The sequence below is a fragment of the Centruroides vittatus genome, unplaced genomic scaffold (assembly GCF_030686945.1).
Source record: "Centruroides vittatus isolate TY-2023 unplaced genomic scaffold, ASM3068694v2 contig_1824, whole genome shotgun sequence".
In the NCBI taxonomy this organism is placed as follows: domain Eukaryota; kingdom Metazoa; phylum Arthropoda; class Arachnida; order Scorpiones; family Buthidae; genus Centruroides; species Centruroides vittatus.
The window spans coordinates 2,869,419-2,891,636 of NW_027121123.1; the positions used below are offsets into that span (position 1 = coordinate 2,869,419).

A 22,218-nucleotide genomic window follows, 5' to 3' on the forward strand; every position below is an offset into this window, starting at 1 on the left:
TTCGTTTATCTATTTTGTATGACTGACAATAGTTACAAAAGAATATATTTTATGGATGATTTATACGATTGTTCACTTCATTGAATTAAAATGATGATGATAATTCATAGAAACGGAGTCACTGTAATAAGATTGATCATCTTTTTTTGAACTTACCGCATATTAGAGAAGATAATGAAAATTCCTACGTCAAAACAAAAAAGTCTTATATAGTATTTATACATATAAACCAAGCATTATAACAGGAATTAAATAAATTCAAAAACCTGATACTTTAAATACTATAATTTATTTGATAAAATAAATATGAATATAATCATAAATATACATAAATTTGAAGACATTAAAAAAGGCTAGTTTAAAAAGACCTTTTGCTATATTTTCTATTGATATGATAGGAATTTGAATTGGTATCCATTAGATGACAAGTTCTGTGAGAAAAAAAGATGGTTTTCATACTATTAATAACAAGAAGCAACTATTTTTAGCAGTTTACAAATTGAAATTTTATTGAAAGAAGCCTATTTTTGTCAAAAACACTTAAGGAATCCTCTCAATATAAATCCAAGTTTGTTTTTTTGGAGCAAAAAGTTTTATTTATAAAACTAGCAGGCTATTCAGACTTGATAAACAGATATCATCTGCTAATCATAAAACAAAAATTAAATGATGGTAATCATTTATATACTATACATCCAGATTACAAAGCCTGAACAGCCTGCTAGATTTATAAATCATTTTATTATTGACTTTAGAATGCATGTAACGAGTACTAATTTTCTTAACTTTCTACTCTGAGAATAGTAGTTTATACCAGAAAAATATTTGTAAAATAAATTTTCTTGATAACATTAATGAATAAAATACTTTTCTTTTTCAAAATAATAAAATCTAGTTTATTTCTTAATGTATTTTAATAAAAAAAAATTATAAATTAATTTTCTCAAACATTAGAGCAATATTTACAGCATAAATATAAACTTTGAAAAAATTTTACAGTTTGCGATGCCAGAATTATGGTTTTCGTTTTACCTTAAATCTGATAAACATAATGAAATATTCCTAATAGGGTAACAAAAATTAAAATCTAATATAGTAAAATAAAATATTCCTGCAAAAATAAAAATTATAACAATTTTATCATCATTATTTACTTTTAATGTTTCATGTGTGGTACACAAATTTTTACCCATTGCAAATGTGCTAGTTGCATAAGGTAGTCAGCAGGCAAACAATAATAATATAATAATAATAATAATAATAATATAATTTATCATTAGACACTTTGGATTAGAGTTATGATTTCTGAAGCACCAAGATGATGCCTTGTACAGTTTAAGGTCAACTAATTTCAAAATAATTTTAAATTTAATCTGCTCTTAAGCTGGCTACTCACGTACGAGTATACCTGTTGGGTATATCAGAACATGTGTAGCTAGTCTTAGACATGATGACTGTGTGCTATTTTTTTTTTTTTTTTTTTAACAATTTGAAAATGATACATTTCAATAAGTTTTATTTACAGCATTTTGACAAATTTGAGCAAATTTCACAAGAATATGAAAAATGTGAAATTTCTACAATGTAAAGAAATGCAGTTATTTGTATACAAAAACTTTCTTCTTGAAATAAAATTTTTCAAAATGAGATTCCAAGAGGACACTGGAGGGATAGTTTGTGTACAGTTTTAAACTACATGCAATAATTTACAGAATAATTAGTCACATAATAAGAAAAAAAGTTTGCAGATAATCTGAAGCAACTTCTGTACAAATTTGTAGACCTGCATTGTTATGAAGTTCTAAAATAACAAACAAGGTAACCATATACAATAACAACGGTAGCTTGATGTCACGGTACGGGAGAATGGCCCATGGAGCGGACGACGACGGCCTCCCTCACCGTTCCGAATGCTGTGGCTTTCACCCTGGACAGATGCATTTAATTATCTTAACAACGTCCACTTTTGTCAACACGATTTGGCAGTTCTCAATCTACATCACTTTCCTAATGTGACCAAAGCAACAGTCAGTGGATGCAATTGGGTATTTCCAAATTTTTGCACAATGTTCGTTAGTATGGTGCTGGCACAAAAGCACAATACCAATGCCTTGTAGACTGCAGTGTTGCTGTGGACACACTCAAACAATCAGATTTGTTAACTATGTAAAACAATATGAAGACATTAAACAAATTCATTTGTGCCAGGTGACGTCAATGGTTCCAGACTCTGTAAAAAAAAATTTTTTTTATGCCTTAGAATTAAAGTTGGGAAATAGATCGAAGGTTTTAAATAGTTATACTTACAGGTGGATACGACCTGGCTGGTTGATACTGATTCTTTTCTAGACTAAACTGATCTTCTGTTGTTTTGCGATACACTGGATTATCAAAATTCATACTGGTTACATTTCTTCGCAGGTAATGTTTATATAGTAAGAATGCAACCTGAAAAAGCAAGAATGGTTTTAAATAATTTGTCTGATGTTGTTTTTTAAAGCAAAATAATAATAATATTTTACCAGTGTAGTGAATATAGCCACTCCACCCAATACACCAATTATAATTCCAGCTATCCTTCCTGTATCTGGTTCTTCCTTTGGTGCAACTTGCTGCTCGTGATAGTATGGTGCAGTGTAATTAATTTCGGAATTATGTGTTGGAACAGAAGGTGTCAGATTATGGATTTCGATATGTTCAGTTGTTTCTGCTTTTGTCTTTTCAGGAGTAGTTTCTGAATTGAAAAATACTTAAATTAAGATTTTGTATACTAATTTATGTTACAATATGTTTAATTTGATCTGTTAAGAAATTAAAAATAACTTAAAATTAATTCTAAATAATTTAGCATTAACACACATTTTTAAAGGCAATTTTTAAATTAATACATATCAGCTCTATGACAATTTCATTCCACAATTTCTACATTTTAACACTTCATGCCAACTGCAACAACCCAATCTAATAGTTTTGAAACACTCATAATATTAAAAACACCACTAAACCAACACTGGAGTGAAGTTATTTACATATCTTCAAGCCTGTTACTGGTGTAAACTTCAAAAAACGACAAAAAAAAACTGTAAAAAACAGTTCTTTACAAATGTTTTCAAACCCTAAATGGTTTTTCTTCAGGTAAAGGTGAATTTCCGATAGAATGAAAATTAAAAAGAGGACCACCACTACTCTTGTCATTTATGCCACTGATCCAGAGCCGGATTTTAATCAAGTGAGAGTTATCTGCACCTCACAGCATACGGAATATCTAAGGTGGTTGGAGGCTATTTATATCTGCAGATCTAGTCTCAACAACAATTGTATCAACCACAAGGAAGAATTAACTCTGTCCATAGCATGGCAAGCGCTAATGGACAAAAACCTATAAATATCGTCAATTGCTAAAGGCACATCCCCATGAAGATGTCATCAAGAGGCATGTGTTTGAATTTCAAATTGTGTTTCTTTTTTATTTTTTTAATTTGCATTCTATCAGAAATTTGCCTTTACCTGAAGAAGAACCATTTAGTGTTTGAAAACATTTGTAAAGAACTGTTTTTATCATCCTTTTTTCATCATTTTTTGGAGTTCACATCAGTAACAGGCTTGGAGTTATGTAAATCACTCATAATATTGATAAATAAATAAATGTAACTTTATATATTATTTATTGTATCTATCAAACGATTTTAATAAAAAAATAAATCAACAGTAAGACCAATTTACATAATTTAAAATTATTACCATTAATTTGCTGACACTGTTTCAAAAATGTAGAAGTTAAAATTTTTCACTTAAATGCCATTTTAAGAGAATTAAGATTTAAAGTTTTGTATCTTGTAGTAAACAAAACATTTTACTTATTTGAAATTTTGGATTTTGTGCTAACAAATCTAATATCAATTTTGATTGTGCTATTTTGTTTTTCTCAAGAAATTTGCTTCATATCAGTGAATGAGTCATCAGGCCACTGGGTTTTAAATGTTAAAAATTCATTGTATTAATAAACATATTTTACATATTCTGTTAAGTTTTTGACTTCTTGAAATCATCATATATATAAAATAAAAGTCCTCTTAAATTATACAAATAAAATATGTTTAAATAATTTTAAAATTATTTATTCATCTCATTTTCAAAATAATAAACTTGTGTTTCTGAATAAGTTTATAGTTTCAATAACAATGATTAGAACTTTTTATCTTCTATAATTTAAGCCAATGGTGCTCAACCTACAGCCCAAACCACATCTGGCCCATGGCACAAAAATATATGACACATTATCTATAAACGACAGAAACAGGCCTTATTTATATTTATATATATGGATTATGTAGAATATTTGTGGCTGCCTACTTATGACTTATGCATAATTTGGACTACCAAATTGAAAAGTTTGGTTACCACAGATTTAAGATAAAGTACATGACAAGTGCTTAACTTGAATAAATTAATTTTGTTCCAATTTATAACTAGAAATTAATTAGGCTAACATTTTTCTTTCATCATATTATATAAAGGTGTGAATCATTGATAAATGCAGGTGGTAGAAAAATGATGATTCAATCCCTTTAGAGCAGGTTTAGCAAGACTATTATTGAGAAATCCAAGTTATAAAACACAATTATATAGTAAAAATAAAAAAAATGAAATTTTCATTCATTTTACTCCTTTTGAAGATATATAAATTCATAAATATTTATTTAATAAAATATTATACTAAATGATTTCATGATTATGATTTCATATATTGACATCATTTCTTGATATCTCTACCACACATTTTTCTTCCTCAAAGTTTAATTTTGTTTTTTAAAATTAAATATATCTACTTTAGTATTGTATAATAATAAAAAATAATAATAATTAATTTGTTATTTAATTTCTTGTTCTTTGACCATTAAATTTAAGCTTAAGCTATCATGCAATAATTTCTTCTCAATAACAAATAAACATCGAAACCAGTTACAAAAATTTAATTTTTGATAATTTGAAACTATAAATAAAAGTAATTTTTTTTTATTAATTTAACACTGAAACATGTTTTAAAAAAGGAGTAATATTTAATCTAAATCAAATCAAATGAAAGTGGAAATTACATTAAAATAACACATTTAGAGATGTTTCTTAGGTTCTAAATCTATTAAATCTCTTATATAATCAGATTTAACAAGATTTTTAAACATTTTCAAGAGTTTAATGCCAAAAATGCCCAAAGGTTAACTATAATAACAACTTCCTAAATAAATGCTACTCCATAAGTGATTCTAGATACCAGTATATCATAGCAACAAATCTTGATAAGAAAACATTCAAATAATATCAAATCAAAAGTGGAAATTACACTAATATAACACAATTTGATATGTTTATTAGATTATAAATCTATTAAACCTCTTAAGCAATTGAGATTTAATAAGATTTTAGGCATTTTCTTGAATAAAATGCCTAAAGGTCAACTGTAATAACCAAAAACTCCCTATTTAAAAATGATTCTTGATGTTTCACAGAAACCATTCTTGATCAGAAACACTCAAATAATCATAAAATCAATCAAATTCGCTGTAAAGGCGCAAAAACATCAGCGTATTTTGATAGAGACGTGCGCTTAACCTAACCTAACAATAACAAAAAAAAAGCCACCTTTCTCCCAAAAACTACGCACCTCCAATCGGGATGATAAATTTTCGCGGGAAAAAAGAAAGCAACGAGGAGGGAATTCGGTGACTCACCTTTGTTTGTGACGCTTTCTGTAACTAAAGCATCGGCTCGTAATAACTTCCCGTTTATTAAAAGGCAAAGAGAAAACGAAACGATCCAAGTCAACTCCATCAGCGCGGCCATCTTTGGTTTTTGGTGTATATACAGTATGTCGGCCCGTCTCACTATACACGACGGGGGGAAACGGAGGTAAGCAAGAGAGAGAAAGAGAGAGAGGGGAGGGAACGTTGGCTATCGTGACTCATCGACGACAACAGCTGCGTCATCGATGATAATGAACCCGTCCTCCATCTACCAGTTTCGTGCTGAGGACAAACTACTTCCGTTTTGAAATGGGGACGGGAAGAAGGCAATTTGTGACGTCAAAATTGCTTGGAGGAGAAGGAGGAGGAGTCGCGCGATAATTCGCTAGCGATATCGCTAAAGAGGAGAAATTATTGCGTATTTAAGTATTTTTTTTTATTTATTTATTTCGGAATAAAAATTCTACGAGATGAAATTTAATTACAAAAAATGTAATTTAAATAAATATGTATTTTTTTTTTAATAAATACTTTTCATGCATCGCCACGCTGCGTGAAAGTTCGGAACTATAAAACGTTCTAAAAATAAGCATAGACTGTCGCGGCATTTTTATGTTTTGATGATAAGAATGCGGCAATATTTCTTTACTTAGTTACAAATATTTGAAACTTATTATTATTATTATTTTTTTAAATTAAATGGGGAAAATCTTCCTGACATGTTCGTAAATTCCCAAGGACGTTTTTAAAAGTGGAATTCGTTTTATATATATTCTACAGACAAGATATATAAAGAGAACGTGCATAAGACTATAGTTTGCATGCTATTATACTGACAAATGAGATAAAGTCATGCCATGAATGTAGCTTAGATATTAAAGAATGCAAAAGAGAGATTTAAGTTTAAATTCTGAAAGATATTTTTCATTCATTAACAAACAATATGCATAGGTTGTCCCTGAAAGTTTACATGTTTAATTAGTAAAGTTAATTGCTTTTAATTATTTACAAGCTAAATTATTTGTCTGGATTAATTTAGAAATATAAATCTTCAAAAAGTATACCTTGAATTTAAGAAATTATTTAAAACTACAGCATTTGCTTTCAGGAACATCCAATAAAAATAAATAAAATACATTTTCATGCAAGAACATAAAAATCTATAAGAAATTAAAAAAAAAAAAGTGATATATACCAGATGCGTGAGCATTCAAATGAGTTGATACAGTATAGTTTATAGTCAACATAGAAGTAGGCTTGACAATCAATTTTGGCTTCATAGTAGTGGAGGTAGAGGATGTGATGGAAGTGGTAGTAGTTAGAACTTTAGGTAGTGAAGAACTGGAAGTAGTGGAAGTAGGCTTGACAATCAATTTGGGCTTCATGGTAGTGGAGGAAGTGGATGTGGTGGGGGTGGTAGTGGTTGTGGTGGTAGTTAGAACTTTAGTAGTAGATGGGATAGTTGTTAACTTTGATAAAATTGAAGCTGAAACTGTCCAAAAGGAAGCAAAATTAAAGAATATGTAGTTATAAAGTTATCTTTTAAGGAAAGTTAAAGGTAAAGAATCATTTAAAAAGTTTGTAATAACTGTCAACTAAGAAAATGTGATATTACGTAATACTCACCAGTGACTAGTGATTGAGTAGTGTTTGGAGGATTCGTTTCTTTTATCGCTACAGTAGTAGTAACTAGAAATTAAATAAATGTTTTCGTATAAACTTTAAGAATTTTCTAATGATTGTTTTGTTAGTAAATGGCAATTTCTCGATTTGTTAAAAGGTTAAGTATCCCAAAGCTTTGTGTAAAACTTAAAACTGTATGAGTTAGTATTTGAAAAGTTAAAGAATTAAAATCAATATGCATAATAAAAAACTTTATGAATTTACCTTGTTCTATACAAGTGCGTTTATCTGTAAATAAGACCATGTTGTCTGGACATGCACATGAAAACTTTGCAGAATCATTTGTAAGAAGTGGAGCTGGTAAACACAGGTGAGAACACATTCCATTCATATTTTTACAATAATTGATGCCTTTAAAAGAAAGAACATTTTTATTGATACAAATTAACTACTTAATTAAATATAAATTAATTTCATTTACCTTCTGGTTGCTTGTATGGATGATAGACATGCAAATCCATTGGTGAAAATATTCCAACTGCAATGTTACTCAACTCTTGACCGGTAAATTTATTCATTTTGTGAATTGCTTCCGATTCCCAATCAGTCCAATAAACCCAATCCTACAATAGAGTTGTTAATGAATAATTGATTATATTAATTAAAAAATAACCATAAATATATATATTTATTATAATAATTACCTCAAAAATATCAATTGCAAATGGATGTTTTAGCATGATTGGTGAAGACATTACCACACGTCGATTACTACCATCATAATCAGAGCTAAACAGAATATGAAGCTTGGCATCCACCCAGAACAATCTCTTACTGTCTAAATCTGTAAGAAATAAAATTTTTGCAAACTTTATAGTAACCAATTCTAATATTTGTTAAAATTTCATTTTTGTATAGATCAGTAATGAATTCTTTACATACCAATTGCTAACCCATTTGGCCATTTTATATCTGTTGAAACTATAACTTTGCGATGAGTTCCATCCATTCCTGCTCTTTCAATTTTTGATGGTTCCCCCCAATCTGTCCAGAACATCCAACTGTAAAGAAAAGTAATTTTATAATTTCTTTTCTTTTTATATATATTGTATTTGAAAAATAATTTATCATACCCTTCCAGAGGATTTAAAACAATTGCTCTTGGTTCATCCATTCCAGTTGAAATCAATGTTTTTCGGTTTCTTCCCTGTAAATCTGATGCACCAATAGTATCTTTGCCCGTATCGGTCCAGTATATGTTGTTATATATCCAGTCAACTGCAATTCCATCTGGTATTTTTATGTCTGCATCTATGATTTTTTCTATGGGTGATCCAGTATCAATTGGTGCTCTGAAAAAGTTATGATGAAACAATTTGGATCACAACTAATATTTGATATGTAAAATGTTCTTAGTAAAGAAAGTAAACTAACTTTTTAATGCATTCTTCTGCAACATCAGACCATACAACAGTTCCTGTACTAAACTGATAATCTAATGATACAGTACTATGAAGATTCATGACTATTCCTTTATATTCCAGGGTTTCAAGGTTGATTTTTCTTATATCATGGCGATTAGCAAAAAGCAAAGAAGGATGTCCTTCTAAATATGCAGCAGAAAAATAAAATTTGTTAAATAATATGTTACTTAATATATGTTGGAAGATTATTATATTGTCATCATGAATTTACAATAGTGTTACCTTGTGCCTTGCAACGATGATGAGAACTAGGTTCTAGACTGTAACCTTCATGACATGCACATTTATAACTTCCTTTTGTATTAATACAAATCTGGGAGCATGAACCAGGTATTTCACATTCATTGATATCTAAGATTATGACCACATAATTTAATTTTAACATTCAACTTACAATAAAAATTATTCTTTTTATATTACACTCACCTTCACATGTTTTATTATCAACTAATTGAAAACCTTTATTACATTCACAACTATACCCAACAGGTTTATCAACACACAACTGAGAACAACCTCCATTATTTTTTAAGCACTCATTTTGATCTGCATTATAAAGGAATTGTTATTGTTTTAGTTGTAAGGATGTTTATGAATGAAATTTTATTGAAAATACTCACAACATTGATCTCTAGGTTCATCTTCCCATTCTCCACAGTCATTTTTACCATTGCAGACTAAGTTTAAAGGAATGCAGTGATTGCTACCACAATCAAATTCTTTGTCCAGATCACATGATTTAATCAACACTATCAATATTGAGATTAGTATTAATGAAAATTAAAAATGAAAATTTTATTATAAATAAGCAAATAATTACAAGGACAATGTTCTTCATCAGATCCATCTTGACACTCCTTTTGTCCATTACATTCTAATGGACCAGGAATGCACTGGTGATCCTTGCATTGAAACTGGTCTGGACGACAAGTTGCACTACCTTAAAAAATAGTAAATCTTAAAAACAATTCTACTTTCATTTATATTGGCAAAAACAAATTCCACTTACAATTAAATTCATCTGAATTATCTGGACAATCCACTTCTCCATCACAGTGCCATGATGCATGAATGCAATCTCTGCGATTTTTGCACATAAATTCTCCTAAACTGCAGGGAGATTTTATTGCATCGGCAGGACAATCCTTCTCATCTGACTCATCTATACAATCTATATCACCATCACAATTCCAACGAATGGGTATGCATTTTCCAATTTTGCACATAAATTCTGAACTAGAACATGTTACATTTGCTGAAATGTATAAGAAGTTACCATTTTAAATTTGAGATAGTTGAATTATATATTTTTCATTAAAATTATTACTTGATTATGTATTTAAAGTTACTAAAAAATATTTGTATAGTAACAGGAAAGTTATTGATTACTTTTTTGAAAGTAGAACATTGTGTATATGACATAAAAAATGAAGAAAGCACCTGTTACACACATGTAATTATTTGAACAAAACCTATATATATTAAGATAGAAGAGAAAATAAAGCAAACATAAAGAAAAACATAATAAATGCCAGCAAACATTAATGACAATTGATGAATGTTTTCAACCTTGAACCTCTACTTTTTGAATAATTTTTAGTGAGAAAATAAAGAAAATGATAACTTGCTTTTACAGAATAAAAGAGAATACATCAATATTGTGCAGAAAGCATATGTACTATGTTACAGTATATAGTGTACTATGTACAAATGTATGTAACTGTATACTAACTTATTACAATATTGAAATTAATCAGCATTAATCATATAAAAAGGGAGAAATAAAAGTGTTACATAATTTTATTATGTTTTCCATTGCCTTATCAAATTAGCTCCATTCTATCTTAAATTTTAAATATATTATAAATTAATTTATGAAAAAAAAATTTAATTTAATTTTATAAAAGTCATTAAATTTACATATCAAGATATTTTCACCTTAGTTATAAGAATTTAATCAAGATAAAATGCTACTTTTAAATTTTGATCCTATTTGCAAGGTGAACTGGATCAGTAGCTTTTGACATGAATAATGACCTAATTCTGTACAAAGTGGAATGTTTCTATTTTATTTACACTTCTAATATCTATTTTTTCTTTCTTTTTCTATTATTAACTTTGAATTTCAAACTTTAATAACATTTTATACATCACATCAATACCCTGTTCGGGAGTTGTTTGTTAATTTTGTGTGTTTTAAGGAACATTGCTGATGATTAATATCTTCTTACGTCATGTGATTTAATAAATTTTTTAAGAAACTGACATATTTTTTCCTTGTGTATCAGTTATGAAAGTTAAAAGAATGACATTTTTAATAATACTTCCTGCAAATAAAATTTTATGATACAAATGATTACCAATGTATTTTCGGTCATTGAGTATCACAAAATAGATATTTAAGTCGATAAATATACTTTAAATGTCCTAGATTATATTTTTAAACAGTTTTTTTTCTTTTTTAATTTATAAATCAAGGTTATTTCCTATTTTGACCATCTTAACCTTACTGAATAGAAAGCTTCCAGCAACTAAGTTCCACTTTTTATAAAAACTTTAATTATATAAATGAAAAGAAAGTTTAAAATCAAAATTATCTAAATCAAAACATTAATCTTCATTTGAAGTAATATTTCTTGACTGACCAAACAATAAAATTCGAATTATTAACGCTGCCATAACTGGGTCAACATTACTTCAAAAGATAAACACATAATTAATAAAAAAATATTAACAAAATATTATAAAACTAGTAGTAAAGGAAACATTCAATACACTAAACATGTCGTACAAATAACACAAGTTTATGGATCATTGCCAACATTTTTATGGCAGAGTTCCACATGACTCGTGCAAAGAAAAGCACAAAGTAAGTTATCGCTATAAAAAAAACTATTCAAAGGTTTCCTGATTTTCTAATAAGGAAAATAGTTATAATTATATGCAAGTAAATGTTTAATTTAAATAAACTGGTTTTATAAGATCTATAAAAGAATATATTTATTTCTATTTGTTATATCTATTATTTTTATTGCAGCAGTTCAAGTGAAATGGTTTCTTAAAAGCAATTCTAAAAATTAAGATTAAATAGATGATACTCACGACAATTTAATTCATCACTGCCATCTCCACAATCGTCATCTTGATCACACAACCATCTTTTAGTAATGCATTTGTTATTTTTACAAGAAAATTCTTCTTCTGTACAAGTTATTTGATCTAGTTAAAATAATATCAGCTTAATATTTTAATTTTTGTAAATTTTAAAATCTTAAAAAATATAAACAATTTTATTGTGAGATATTGTCTAAAATAAAACTGAAATAGGATGTTAAAAAAAGCACTGAGCATTTTTATTCAGACTATCTATGATAAATACTGAAATGTTGCTAAGTACTATCTAAATGCTATAATAAGAAAAAATCGTTAGTAAATATAAAATAAAAATTCAACTGTTTCTGAGACATTAACAATTTTGTTTGTTAGTATTATGACTGACTTATGGGCTTCTATGCATTTCATGTGATATGAAAAGGGAGGATAATGTTGCCAAATTTTTACCTTGATACAGGTATTTGTTATGGAATGCCTTTGCATTCCAAAATAGATTATATTACAGCATGATTTAGAGTTGATGTTGGCCTATAAATTAGGTTGAAAATGTTTGACTGTGTATTAAAATTTCTGCTGGAAAAGTAAAAAAGACTGTTATTTGTGGATAGAACTATTTCCAATTTTTGTTCTTTCTTATTTTACTTTTGATATGTCCTCTTCCCATTTCCATGCCCATTGTTATCTACTTACAGAATCAAAAAATCTTGAAAATTCCATGTCTGTCAGTATTTATCTCACAAATAGTTGAGTTTTTCACCTAAGTTTACTAAGGTTATCTTACTTAGCACTGAGTTTACTATCTACCATATAAATGCTGAATGCTTTTTTTTAATACTCTTTATATTGCTAAACTGAATTTTATTATAGATAAAAATGCAAAAGGAAATCTTTTTATACAATATCATTTCTATTGGTATATTTTCAGTGACCAACAGACAATATTCCTAAATTAATTGTTTATGAGATATAATTCAACAAAACTGTAGAAGTGTGGCCATCTACAATGATTGGTTGTGCAAGATTATTCAAAGTGACTACTTACGACAGCCATCTTTCTCATCAGATCCATCATCACAGTCTTCCTGACCATCACACCTCCATGACATGGGTACACAGACTCCATTTGGAGAATGACACAAGAATTGTTCTGGAGAACATGTTTTATTTCCTTGAAAATAAAACAAAAAAGATTATTATTAAAACTTGAATACTATAAAAATTACAGCTTTTAGTTCCTGAATATATGTTTATTTCTAAAATGATTGAATAAAAAATAAAACTTTTGTTGCATTTAAAGAACTGTTTCTATTTTTAATCCTCAATTAAAAACAAGATTTTCAAACCTTATTACATTAGATATTAAATTTAATTTTAAAATGTACAAAATGATAGATTTCTTGTTCAGAGTGGCACAAAAGGTGACTCACCTTGAACTAAAAAACAAGGAGAAAACCCAATGAATGTTTATTTATAATGAATGACAATATAAATTTTCAATTTGTTAAAAATATAATGTGCATTATAACACATAACATATTAGTTTGATATACTGTATAAAATAAATTTTATTTGTAAATATATAATTAAAAACTAATGCATATGATGATGATATGATAGTTTGATATATAAAACCACTTTCATATCAATAATAACTAATATATAAATAAATATATACATATATATACACTTTATAAAGGGAAACCAGATATTTCTGAGTGTAGGTCATTTGCATTACTTATAGATTGAAGAGACTTAACACAGGTAGTTACCATAAAATTGCAATAGTCCAAGATTACTAATAACACATTATTGTGCGAGGAGCTGCATTACTGATATAGCAGCTCCTTGCATGTCATATACAAACCAGTGGTGTACATGGCAGTGCTCAATAAGAATAAGTAAAAGCAGAACAAGAAAAAGTGTTAAATTTTATTCTTTGCTTTATGGCTGTTCATGTAATCTAGTATTTGAGTGTGATGTATGGTTTTTCTGTTTCATCCAGTGGTCAAGTGCTTGTGAATTTTCTTAAGCTGTTTACTTTCAAACTTGTGTGGGATGGCAAAGAGCTAAACAAAAACAGAGAATAAGACAGAAGGGTATTAGTGTCGAAAATACCATTCTATATGGCTACATCTCCATATATACATGGATATAGTTTATATGTACAGTACATATTAAATCTCTGCTGTAAATATAATATATTGAACAGTAGGTTTACCAATGTTCTTGTATGTTGATGGAGGATGGAGGATATTGTATATTGTACAATAAAGGACATTTATAACAAAGTAATCATAAATATTTGTTGACTAACTGTAAATTATAACACATTAAAACACATTAAATACAGAAATAGGGTTTTAAAATCAATGTTAGAACTACTACCAACTATTGCACAATGCCACCCTGTTGAAGTCCCTAACATTTATCTGTTTATCAGACTTTGATTAATAGTAGTAACTTTCTTTGTTACTTTAGTGAGTGATAAAGGTGAAATTATTATTTTAAAATAAAATATTGGAATGCCATCTGTCAATATTATTTCAGAGATAATAATGTAAGATTAAACAAAAGCAATTAAAATTGTACTGAAACAGGAAGCATTATTGATAAAAGGAAGACTGGAGGATAATACAATTTAATGAGAGACAATTTGCAGCCTAATTGATGCCTTAATTGAGACAATTAAGGTGTTGACTACCATTGTGGGGACCAGGATCAAATCTGGGCTACAACCCCAGGAATTTTTTGGGAGTGACGTGTCCTAAATTTCGGGCCCAACTCACATCACCCACCTGCCTGATTGTGTGTTTGGCCAAACTCACAATGGGTATAAGAAAAAGACCCTCTTACTGTCCACAGGGAAGAAAGTAAAAAAAAAAAAAAACAACCACACACACACATACTTTATAACCAAATGATTATTGGATTATATCAGGCTATATTAATGCTACTAACTACTAATTAAATTTAATTAGTAGTTAGTAGTATTAATAAAGCCCAATGTAATCCAGCATCATTTGGCTTAAATCCAAAAATTGGGCTTGTAGATGTTTATATTTTTACACACATTATGTATATATATATATATATATATACTGTATATTAAATCTTTGTAGAAGAATAAGAAATTATTTAATGATATAATGTCATATTGATATATGCTAATGATTATATGTAAAACAAAGTAATACATCATCATACAATTTGTCATAGAATCATTTTAATTTGAAATTTTAAACTTCTCTGAAAATATTTTCCAATATTTTCAGAGAAGTTTAAACATTCTTTCTATGAAATACATTATTTAAATATCACATGAACTTCTTTCAATCATCACTACATGTCTATTCAATCTTAAATATTTCTTTTTAAATGCATCATAAACAATTAAATAATGACAAAATTAAAACAAAAAATTTTAACATATAAATGATTTCATTTCTATGAAATTATGTAATCTCTGAAATATAATTTGATTAAAAAAATGGTTTATTTTAAATTTCTTTTAAAAAAACATCTCTAAGATTTCAATTGTAAATATTTTTTTAGTAGTAAAATAAGCTGCGATAAGGCAAAAGGAAAGTTAAAAAGCAGTTAATTGTAATTAAACTGTAGTAATTTATGATGAAGCAAGCAGTTACATCCTTCTGTGTAGGTCTTCCTTTACAAAAAATAAATAGGAAATTAGGCAATTTATAAACAAAAATTGAAAATATTGTGAATTTTTTAATTAAAGAAATATACTATGTATTTAATTTAGTCATTTTTGCTCATTTGTTTTTCCTTTAAATAATTATTTTGTATGAAAGATGCTTTATGTATGGGTGATATGAAAGAGACTTTATAAAATCAATTTGTAAGAACTTTCATTTATTAGATCCAGTCGATAGTAAATTTTGTTTAGTTAAATTTCATAATCGCCGCCCAATCAAGGATAATATTTATAACAGCAAAAATCACAAATATGTGGATTAAATAAACTCGAAAACGTACAGAAATTTCATAGATCAAGGTTAGTTCTCGTTGTTTTCTAATTCCCGACGTTGGTATTGCAATATATCCCTAGAATAAACCCACGCCGTGTTCCTCCAATATTCAAAACGTACCGCTCCCTTGACCTTGTCTACCATTAACGAAGACCGACTAAAGTGATAATTTTGACAGTTAAAAAAACCAACGCTATCAAATTACGTTTTTCATACGGGAGAAATTTAAAACAAAATTTTAAAATTTCGTAAATAAAATATCTGACGAAACATTTTTGCGAAGACAGGAAAAAAAAAATTATTACTATGTAAATGTAAAATTTATTGAGAGGGAGCTGTCTAAGATAATTTTGATTCGTTAATTTGAATTCAAATTTTTTCATACTCGATACACATTGGCTATTTCAAATAAATTCATAAATTTCCATTTCAGTATTGCCAGACAAACGAAAGTTTAAATTACATTTTGCTAATTCCCACTTAGTTCCTTTAAATAGAAAAAGATAGCAATCAAATTTAATTTTTTTACAACCTTTTTCTTAGATTAAATTAATTTTTCAACAAGATGATTAAATTTTTATGAAAACAGTCCGCAGACTTTATCTAATAAGACACACTCATACGCAACGGAAAAATTAAATATTCGGAAACAAAGGCAAAAGACTGAAGGAAAAGGGGGAAAATTGTACTTTTACGAAGTCATTGCACGTGAATGATCAAACAAAAATAAGCGATGCGTTGAGTAGACAAAATATCAAACAGACAACTAAGACGTCTATTGTTACCCGCCACATATTTGACACCAAATTTCCGGACAATGTACGAAAATCGATCCTCGAATCAAATTTCCTGCGACCTTCGCGTAGGATAACAACGCAATTTCTTTTAGTGCTTATTCTCTTATCGAATTTAACAATCAAAACTAAATCTTCAACCTTGAATATCACCTTGACATCAACTGTTGTAATGGTAACGCGATACTGGTCCATTTAAATATTATCTATCGCATCCGACGAAAGATCCTGGTGAAAGTATCATTACATAATTTTGTTTACATCTAAAATGTTGTGTTTAAGTTATTGAAGAATTTATATTAATTCGCATTGCGTAAGAAACCGGTTTTTAAAATTTCGTATCGAACTTTCTGGTCCTGCAAGTAATATTCAGAAGGGGAAATTCCCGTTTTTCTAAAGTAAAATATTTTATTAGGGGCCTTAAAACTTCCACACGGTTTCGTAGTTTGTCATTCTTATCACACCACAATTATATAATCATATCACGCAGAGATAATACAAAAAATACAATTATAATATTTAAAAAAAGCATTAATAACTCTCTTATGAGTTCTATATACAATGTTATCTTTCATACTTAAACTATGTACTTCTCTTCTTATACAGTAATTTTCTTATTAAGAGGTCAATAGATAATTATTTAAACTCATTTTATTCTTTCTTTGCCATATTATTTTACTCTAAAATCTTTCCTCAAGCTTTAAACACACTCCATTTTTTTCGTTTTCTCAACCTATCAGATTTTTTTCTCCATGTTTTTTCTCATTTGTTTTCCAAAATATTACTTAAAATTCAATAAATTTTTGGTAAAAATTTTCCTTAATTTTCTCATTCTAGGTTATCCCGTGATTTTGAAAGAGGATATATTATCTTACGTTGAATCAGATTTTATCTTATCGAATTTTACCTCGATGTAAAATATAATTATGATGTGAAAAATGGATTTTACGAACGAGGAAATTAATTTCGTTAATTATATCGGATCTCTACTTTAAATATTCTATAATAACCGCAAACCTTGTAAATATTTTATCTTATAAATGCATTGATAGAATGTTGTGCGGTTAAGTGATCGCCAAATCTCAACATTTTTCCAAAGATTTTTTTAATTAATATTTTTGGTAATGACTTGAACCAATACTCACGACACATTTTGGCATCCTCGTCAGACATATCTCCACAGTCGTTTTCGTTGTCACATTGCCATCTACTAGGTATACATTTTTCATTGGCGCACTTGAACTCGGTCACAGAACACGTCCTAACGTCTAGAGTAATTTATAAAAAAAAAGATCATAAAAGACGCGAAAAAACACAATATATTAAAAATTCAATATAAAAAGCTTATTAAATTACCAATTTATTTTTAAAATACTGAATTATTCGCTAAGTAACTTTAGCGTAGCAATGTCCTTGATAACGTAGGTCACGTTACAAATTATAACGTATTCTCTTGCAATATTAATCTATTAAAATGTTCCTGAATGCCAGTTTTCTATTTCAGTATTTTTGTAATTTTAAAAAATAAAAAATAAATGAGTAGGTAGGTATGCCAAATGAGGATTTCCTCATAGTAAACATGTGACTACGTTAAAGTTATCCGTTCTAGTAAAGAATAGGATGACTGCAGCCCTGACCCACTCCAGAATGAGTCCCAAATTAGCAGCATCCCGTTAGAGAAGTAAGAGAAATATTTAAAGATGACTAAAAAAAATAAAAGCAATCTAATTGTAAACTAAATATTTTTTTTGTTACGCGACTTTTTACGTAATGACATAAAAGTCGTAAAAGACTAATGGAATCAGTCGCTATTTTGGATTTTTTTAGTGTGCCATTCATAAAGACTCATTGTTACAGGATTGCTTTACTTGCAGCTTTATCAGGCAAGTCGATAAAAATGTGATTCATCTGTCAACATATTTAATTATCATCACATTTCAAGCTGGTTTTTACGAGATCTGGAAGAAAAACGTTTGTAGAAAACACCTTAAATGCTAAAAAAACCTTCAAAATTTATACAAATATAACCTTTAAATTATAAACAAATACAAACGGATAGAACGTGTCATTTATTTACATTTTTAAATGATGATAAAACACAATAAGACCTTCTTCAAAGATTTTTCCCATTGATAAGTTAAGTTTTACAACATATCAAAATAAATTTTCAATCTGTCCTCGATTGAGCAAGGTTTTATAATTTAGACAATACAAATATTTATATAAAATTTCGCATATGAACGAAAACATGAGATAAAAACTAACCACGCGACTCGGTAATGTAAAACACTGTAGAACCACAATCTCGTATACAATCTATTACTGTGGGATCGTTCTAGACCTCATCAACATATTTTGCAATCTGAAACTGCTTACGTCGATATAAGAATTTTCAAGTGTTAATACCAAGAAAGTAACAATTTATTGATTGTTAAACACATCGTGTTTGACAGCGGCATTTATTTTAAAAACAGGTAGACAGCACCTGTTTCCCGCAGCCATCATCCCCATCGGTTATAAATGATAATGACGGCAATGGGTAACAGGTGCGAAATTATAGAATATTAAATGATGAAATTATGCTTCATATTGCTCGAAACACGTTGTGATAAATATAGATGAATAAAACACGAGTAAAATGCAAAATAATGGGTGTTTGAACTTGTAAAACTACATAGCACCACCTTAGTGAATCATACTGGAGTGGTGAAGTGTGAAATATTTAAAAATTGCGACCTTTAGTCTTTTTGATAGTGAATTTCCCATTAAAACCTAACTAAAATATACTGATAAAGACCAGATGCAGTTATTTAATCAGTAATTGACGTCATTAGACAAATCTGCATCCTGTGTTCACTAACAGATTTTTTTTTTTTTTTACACAAGCGTCATCATAATCTACAATATATGGGAACTATAAACATAGAATCATTACATATTCAGAGCAAATTGGAAACCATCTTTTGTTACGGCACGCTTGATTCATGGAGTGGAAAGATCTGATAAACAGAAAAAATATTTATCATGTGACTCTATTTGATGCTAATTCGCAAATTTGATCCGAAAACTTAATGGAAATTGGATAAGTGTAAGATTTTCGAAAAGAAAAGTAATTTTGAAAGTTTTATTCTACAATTTCCGCATCACTAAACGGCTCAATAAAAAAAATAAATAGTTACGCGTCACGTTACGTCAAGCATCGCTTCTTACAAAAGAAAATGGTGCTCCTCACTACGATTTCATTCAATATTCATAACGAGTAACATAACCAGAATACGAACTGGAACGACCATTTTCGTTAATTTAAAGTAGAACACAAATGAATATACATGCGACTTTTTTTTTTATTTTCTTTTCTTTTAGTGGTGATCAACAATATCGCCGGTCCGTTTACAGTATAGTTTTTTTCTTTTATTCTTTTAAAAAAACAAGTAACTATTTAAACTTCCGCCATTTTTATATACAGATATAAAAAGGCAATATTCTCAGTACGATGTGGAAGGCAGTAATCAATTCACTTAGTAGTACAATCACCTGTAAACTGGTTACGTGAAGCAAGTACACGGCTGATGTAATACTAGCAAATGTGGCGTCGTTACGAGAGACTGCCCCTTTTAACGTTTCAAGGTACGACCTCTTTTCAGACACAACTGCAACGAACTCGATATATTTTTTTTCTCTCTCTTTTGGAACAGGATCGAATTGCCTACAGTCTAAACTTTATCGCTTCCATGGAAAAATCTAGTAGGTTGCATCAGATGGTGGAAAGTTATTTTTAAAAATACACGGCCAATTTTTGCATTTTTTAAATGGAATTAACTAAACTACACGAATATAATTCTATATAAATTGCAAAAAATATTAATTTCGAATTTTGCATTTAAAAATCTCGAGAAAAAGAATTTAAAAATTATATGGAAACGAGTTCGTAAACTCATTTCACTATTCGCCACCTGCAAAAAATTACTAAAATTCCCCAAAAACCACTAATAAAAGAAGAAAAAAAAAAAAAAAGAAAAACTCGATCTAAACTTGTCTGCTCCATTTCTCAACCCCATTTCTATTTACGTTCTCGTAAGTCTTATCCAAAACTGTTTTACCCCGCCTGAAAATCGTTAAAGACTACCACTATCGGGGGGATGAGCGAAACCCAGCAGCGACAGCACAAACACGAGAGGAATGCAAGCGCCTCAGGGTAACTATAGATAAATACACTTCAGTTTAAAAAAAATTAAAAAAAATTAGCCACGCCAACAAATGCGGAAACCATCATCTAAACAAAACCCATAAATCATAGATCGTGTGAGCATCCGTCACATAAAAAAAACATTAAAAATTAATTTTACATAGAGTGACCTTGCCGAAGCGCGTTAAAACGCGGAACAACGAGGTATTGTACAAAAGTTTTAATTAGTTTAACTGAAAATCTGATACGCTACCACAATTCTGTTCGTCCGAGTGATCTTCACAATCAAAATCTTCGTCGCATCTCCACGTTAAAGGAACACATCGCCGATTTGTGCATTGGAACTGATGAGAGGAACATTGACCTATGGGACGAAGCAAAAGAAAACTTTTAACATAACATACGTTCGACGGCACCAGTCTGTATTTACAAAATTTAACAATAGAGAAAAAGATTCGTCTCGGAATCGATTAGTTTCTTTGAAATCCATTAAATATTCTTCCAATCGAATCCGGGTTCAACAACATTGTACTTACCACGTGTACTGTGAATAGATGCTAGACATACGATTAACACTACCATCCATTTCAAATCTAGATTCATGTCTGGGTTCTTTGTTTGTTGTTTCCCCAGTCGATAAATACACCTCACATTCAGATAAACGCGTTGTAAAGCGGGAAATCGCCACTTACTTATCCTTCCAGCCGCCGCAACATCCAACTTATAAATTATCCTAACTCAGTCACCCCGCTACTTAAGCGCCATACAACGGTCGCGCCAAACAATAAATGGCTTTTCTGTCTGCCGCTCGTCTCCCCTTGGAGTGAGCCAGAATTTTCTTTAATTTCTCGATCTTTTACAATTTTTGTGTAATAAAATTTTTACCGATTTAAAATTTAACTTTCTTTTGCTTGTTTTCCGCTTTTTAACGAAGGTTTTTACTTTAATTTGTCGGATAAAAAACAATTCTTTTAATTGAGTTTGGTAACTTCTTAACACTTATAAACGGGAATGGCTGACATCACGCCACATTTTCTTTTCTCTCCTAAATAGTTGATGATAAAAAATGAATGAAGAAGAATGCTGTAGTCCTTTATTTCCCATTGAATGTTTAATTTTGTCAGATGTTTCATTTAATCGTATTTTAATTCTTAAAACTGGGGTTCGTGTAGATTTTTTCGATACAGTTTTGAAAAAAAATGTCAAATCGCGCATCTCGATTTTTAAAGCAAAAGTTTGAGATTTCTCCAAAACTTTTATGTATTTCTACTCCGTGCAAAGAGTTCT

At 29.1% G+C, this 22,218-nt stretch overlaps 1 protein-coding gene and 1 long non-coding RNA gene across 5 annotated transcripts; one reads left to right on the forward strand and one right to left on the reverse strand.

Moving 5' to 3' along the window:
- Positions 1-1,135: 1,135 nt before the first annotated feature.
- Positions 1,136-21,690, reverse strand: LOC136969868 (very low-density lipoprotein receptor-like). 4 transcript variants are annotated; one of them, XM_067264165.1, is made up of 21 exons: positions 21,468-21,690; positions 21,185-21,295; positions 17,891-18,013; positions 13,005-13,130; positions 11,951-12,067; positions 9,858-10,103; positions 9,669-9,788; positions 9,469-9,597; positions 9,275-9,394; positions 9,071-9,199; positions 8,799-8,970; positions 8,498-8,716; positions 8,307-8,425; positions 8,069-8,208; positions 7,846-7,987; positions 7,629-7,775; positions 7,368-7,430; positions 6,937-7,233; positions 2,523-2,734; positions 2,308-2,448; positions 1,136-2,230 (listed from the first exon to the last, which is right to left on the reverse strand). In XM_067264165.1, the coding sequence occupies exons 1-21, from the start codon at positions 21,532-21,534 to the stop codon at positions 2,186-2,188; spliced, it is 2,985 nt and encodes a 994-aa protein (XP_067120266.1). In that variant the 5' UTR covers positions 21,535-21,690; the 3' UTR covers positions 1,136-2,185. The 4 variants fall into 4 exon arrangements, with proteins under 4 accessions (XP_067120266.1, XP_067120265.1, XP_067120267.1 ...); XM_067264164.1 differs by having other exon boundaries at positions 9,669-9,784; positions 9,854-10,103; XM_067264166.1 differs by lacking the exon at positions 6,937-7,233 and having other exon boundaries at positions 9,669-9,784; positions 9,854-10,103.
- LOC136969884 (uncharacterized) lies at positions 5,932-13,261 on the forward strand. The gene is made up of 2 exons (XR_010879888.1): positions 5,932-6,167; positions 12,888-13,261. It is a non-coding gene; the product is annotated as an uncharacterized lncRNA (long non-coding RNA).
- Positions 21,691-22,218: the final 528 nt, after the last annotated feature.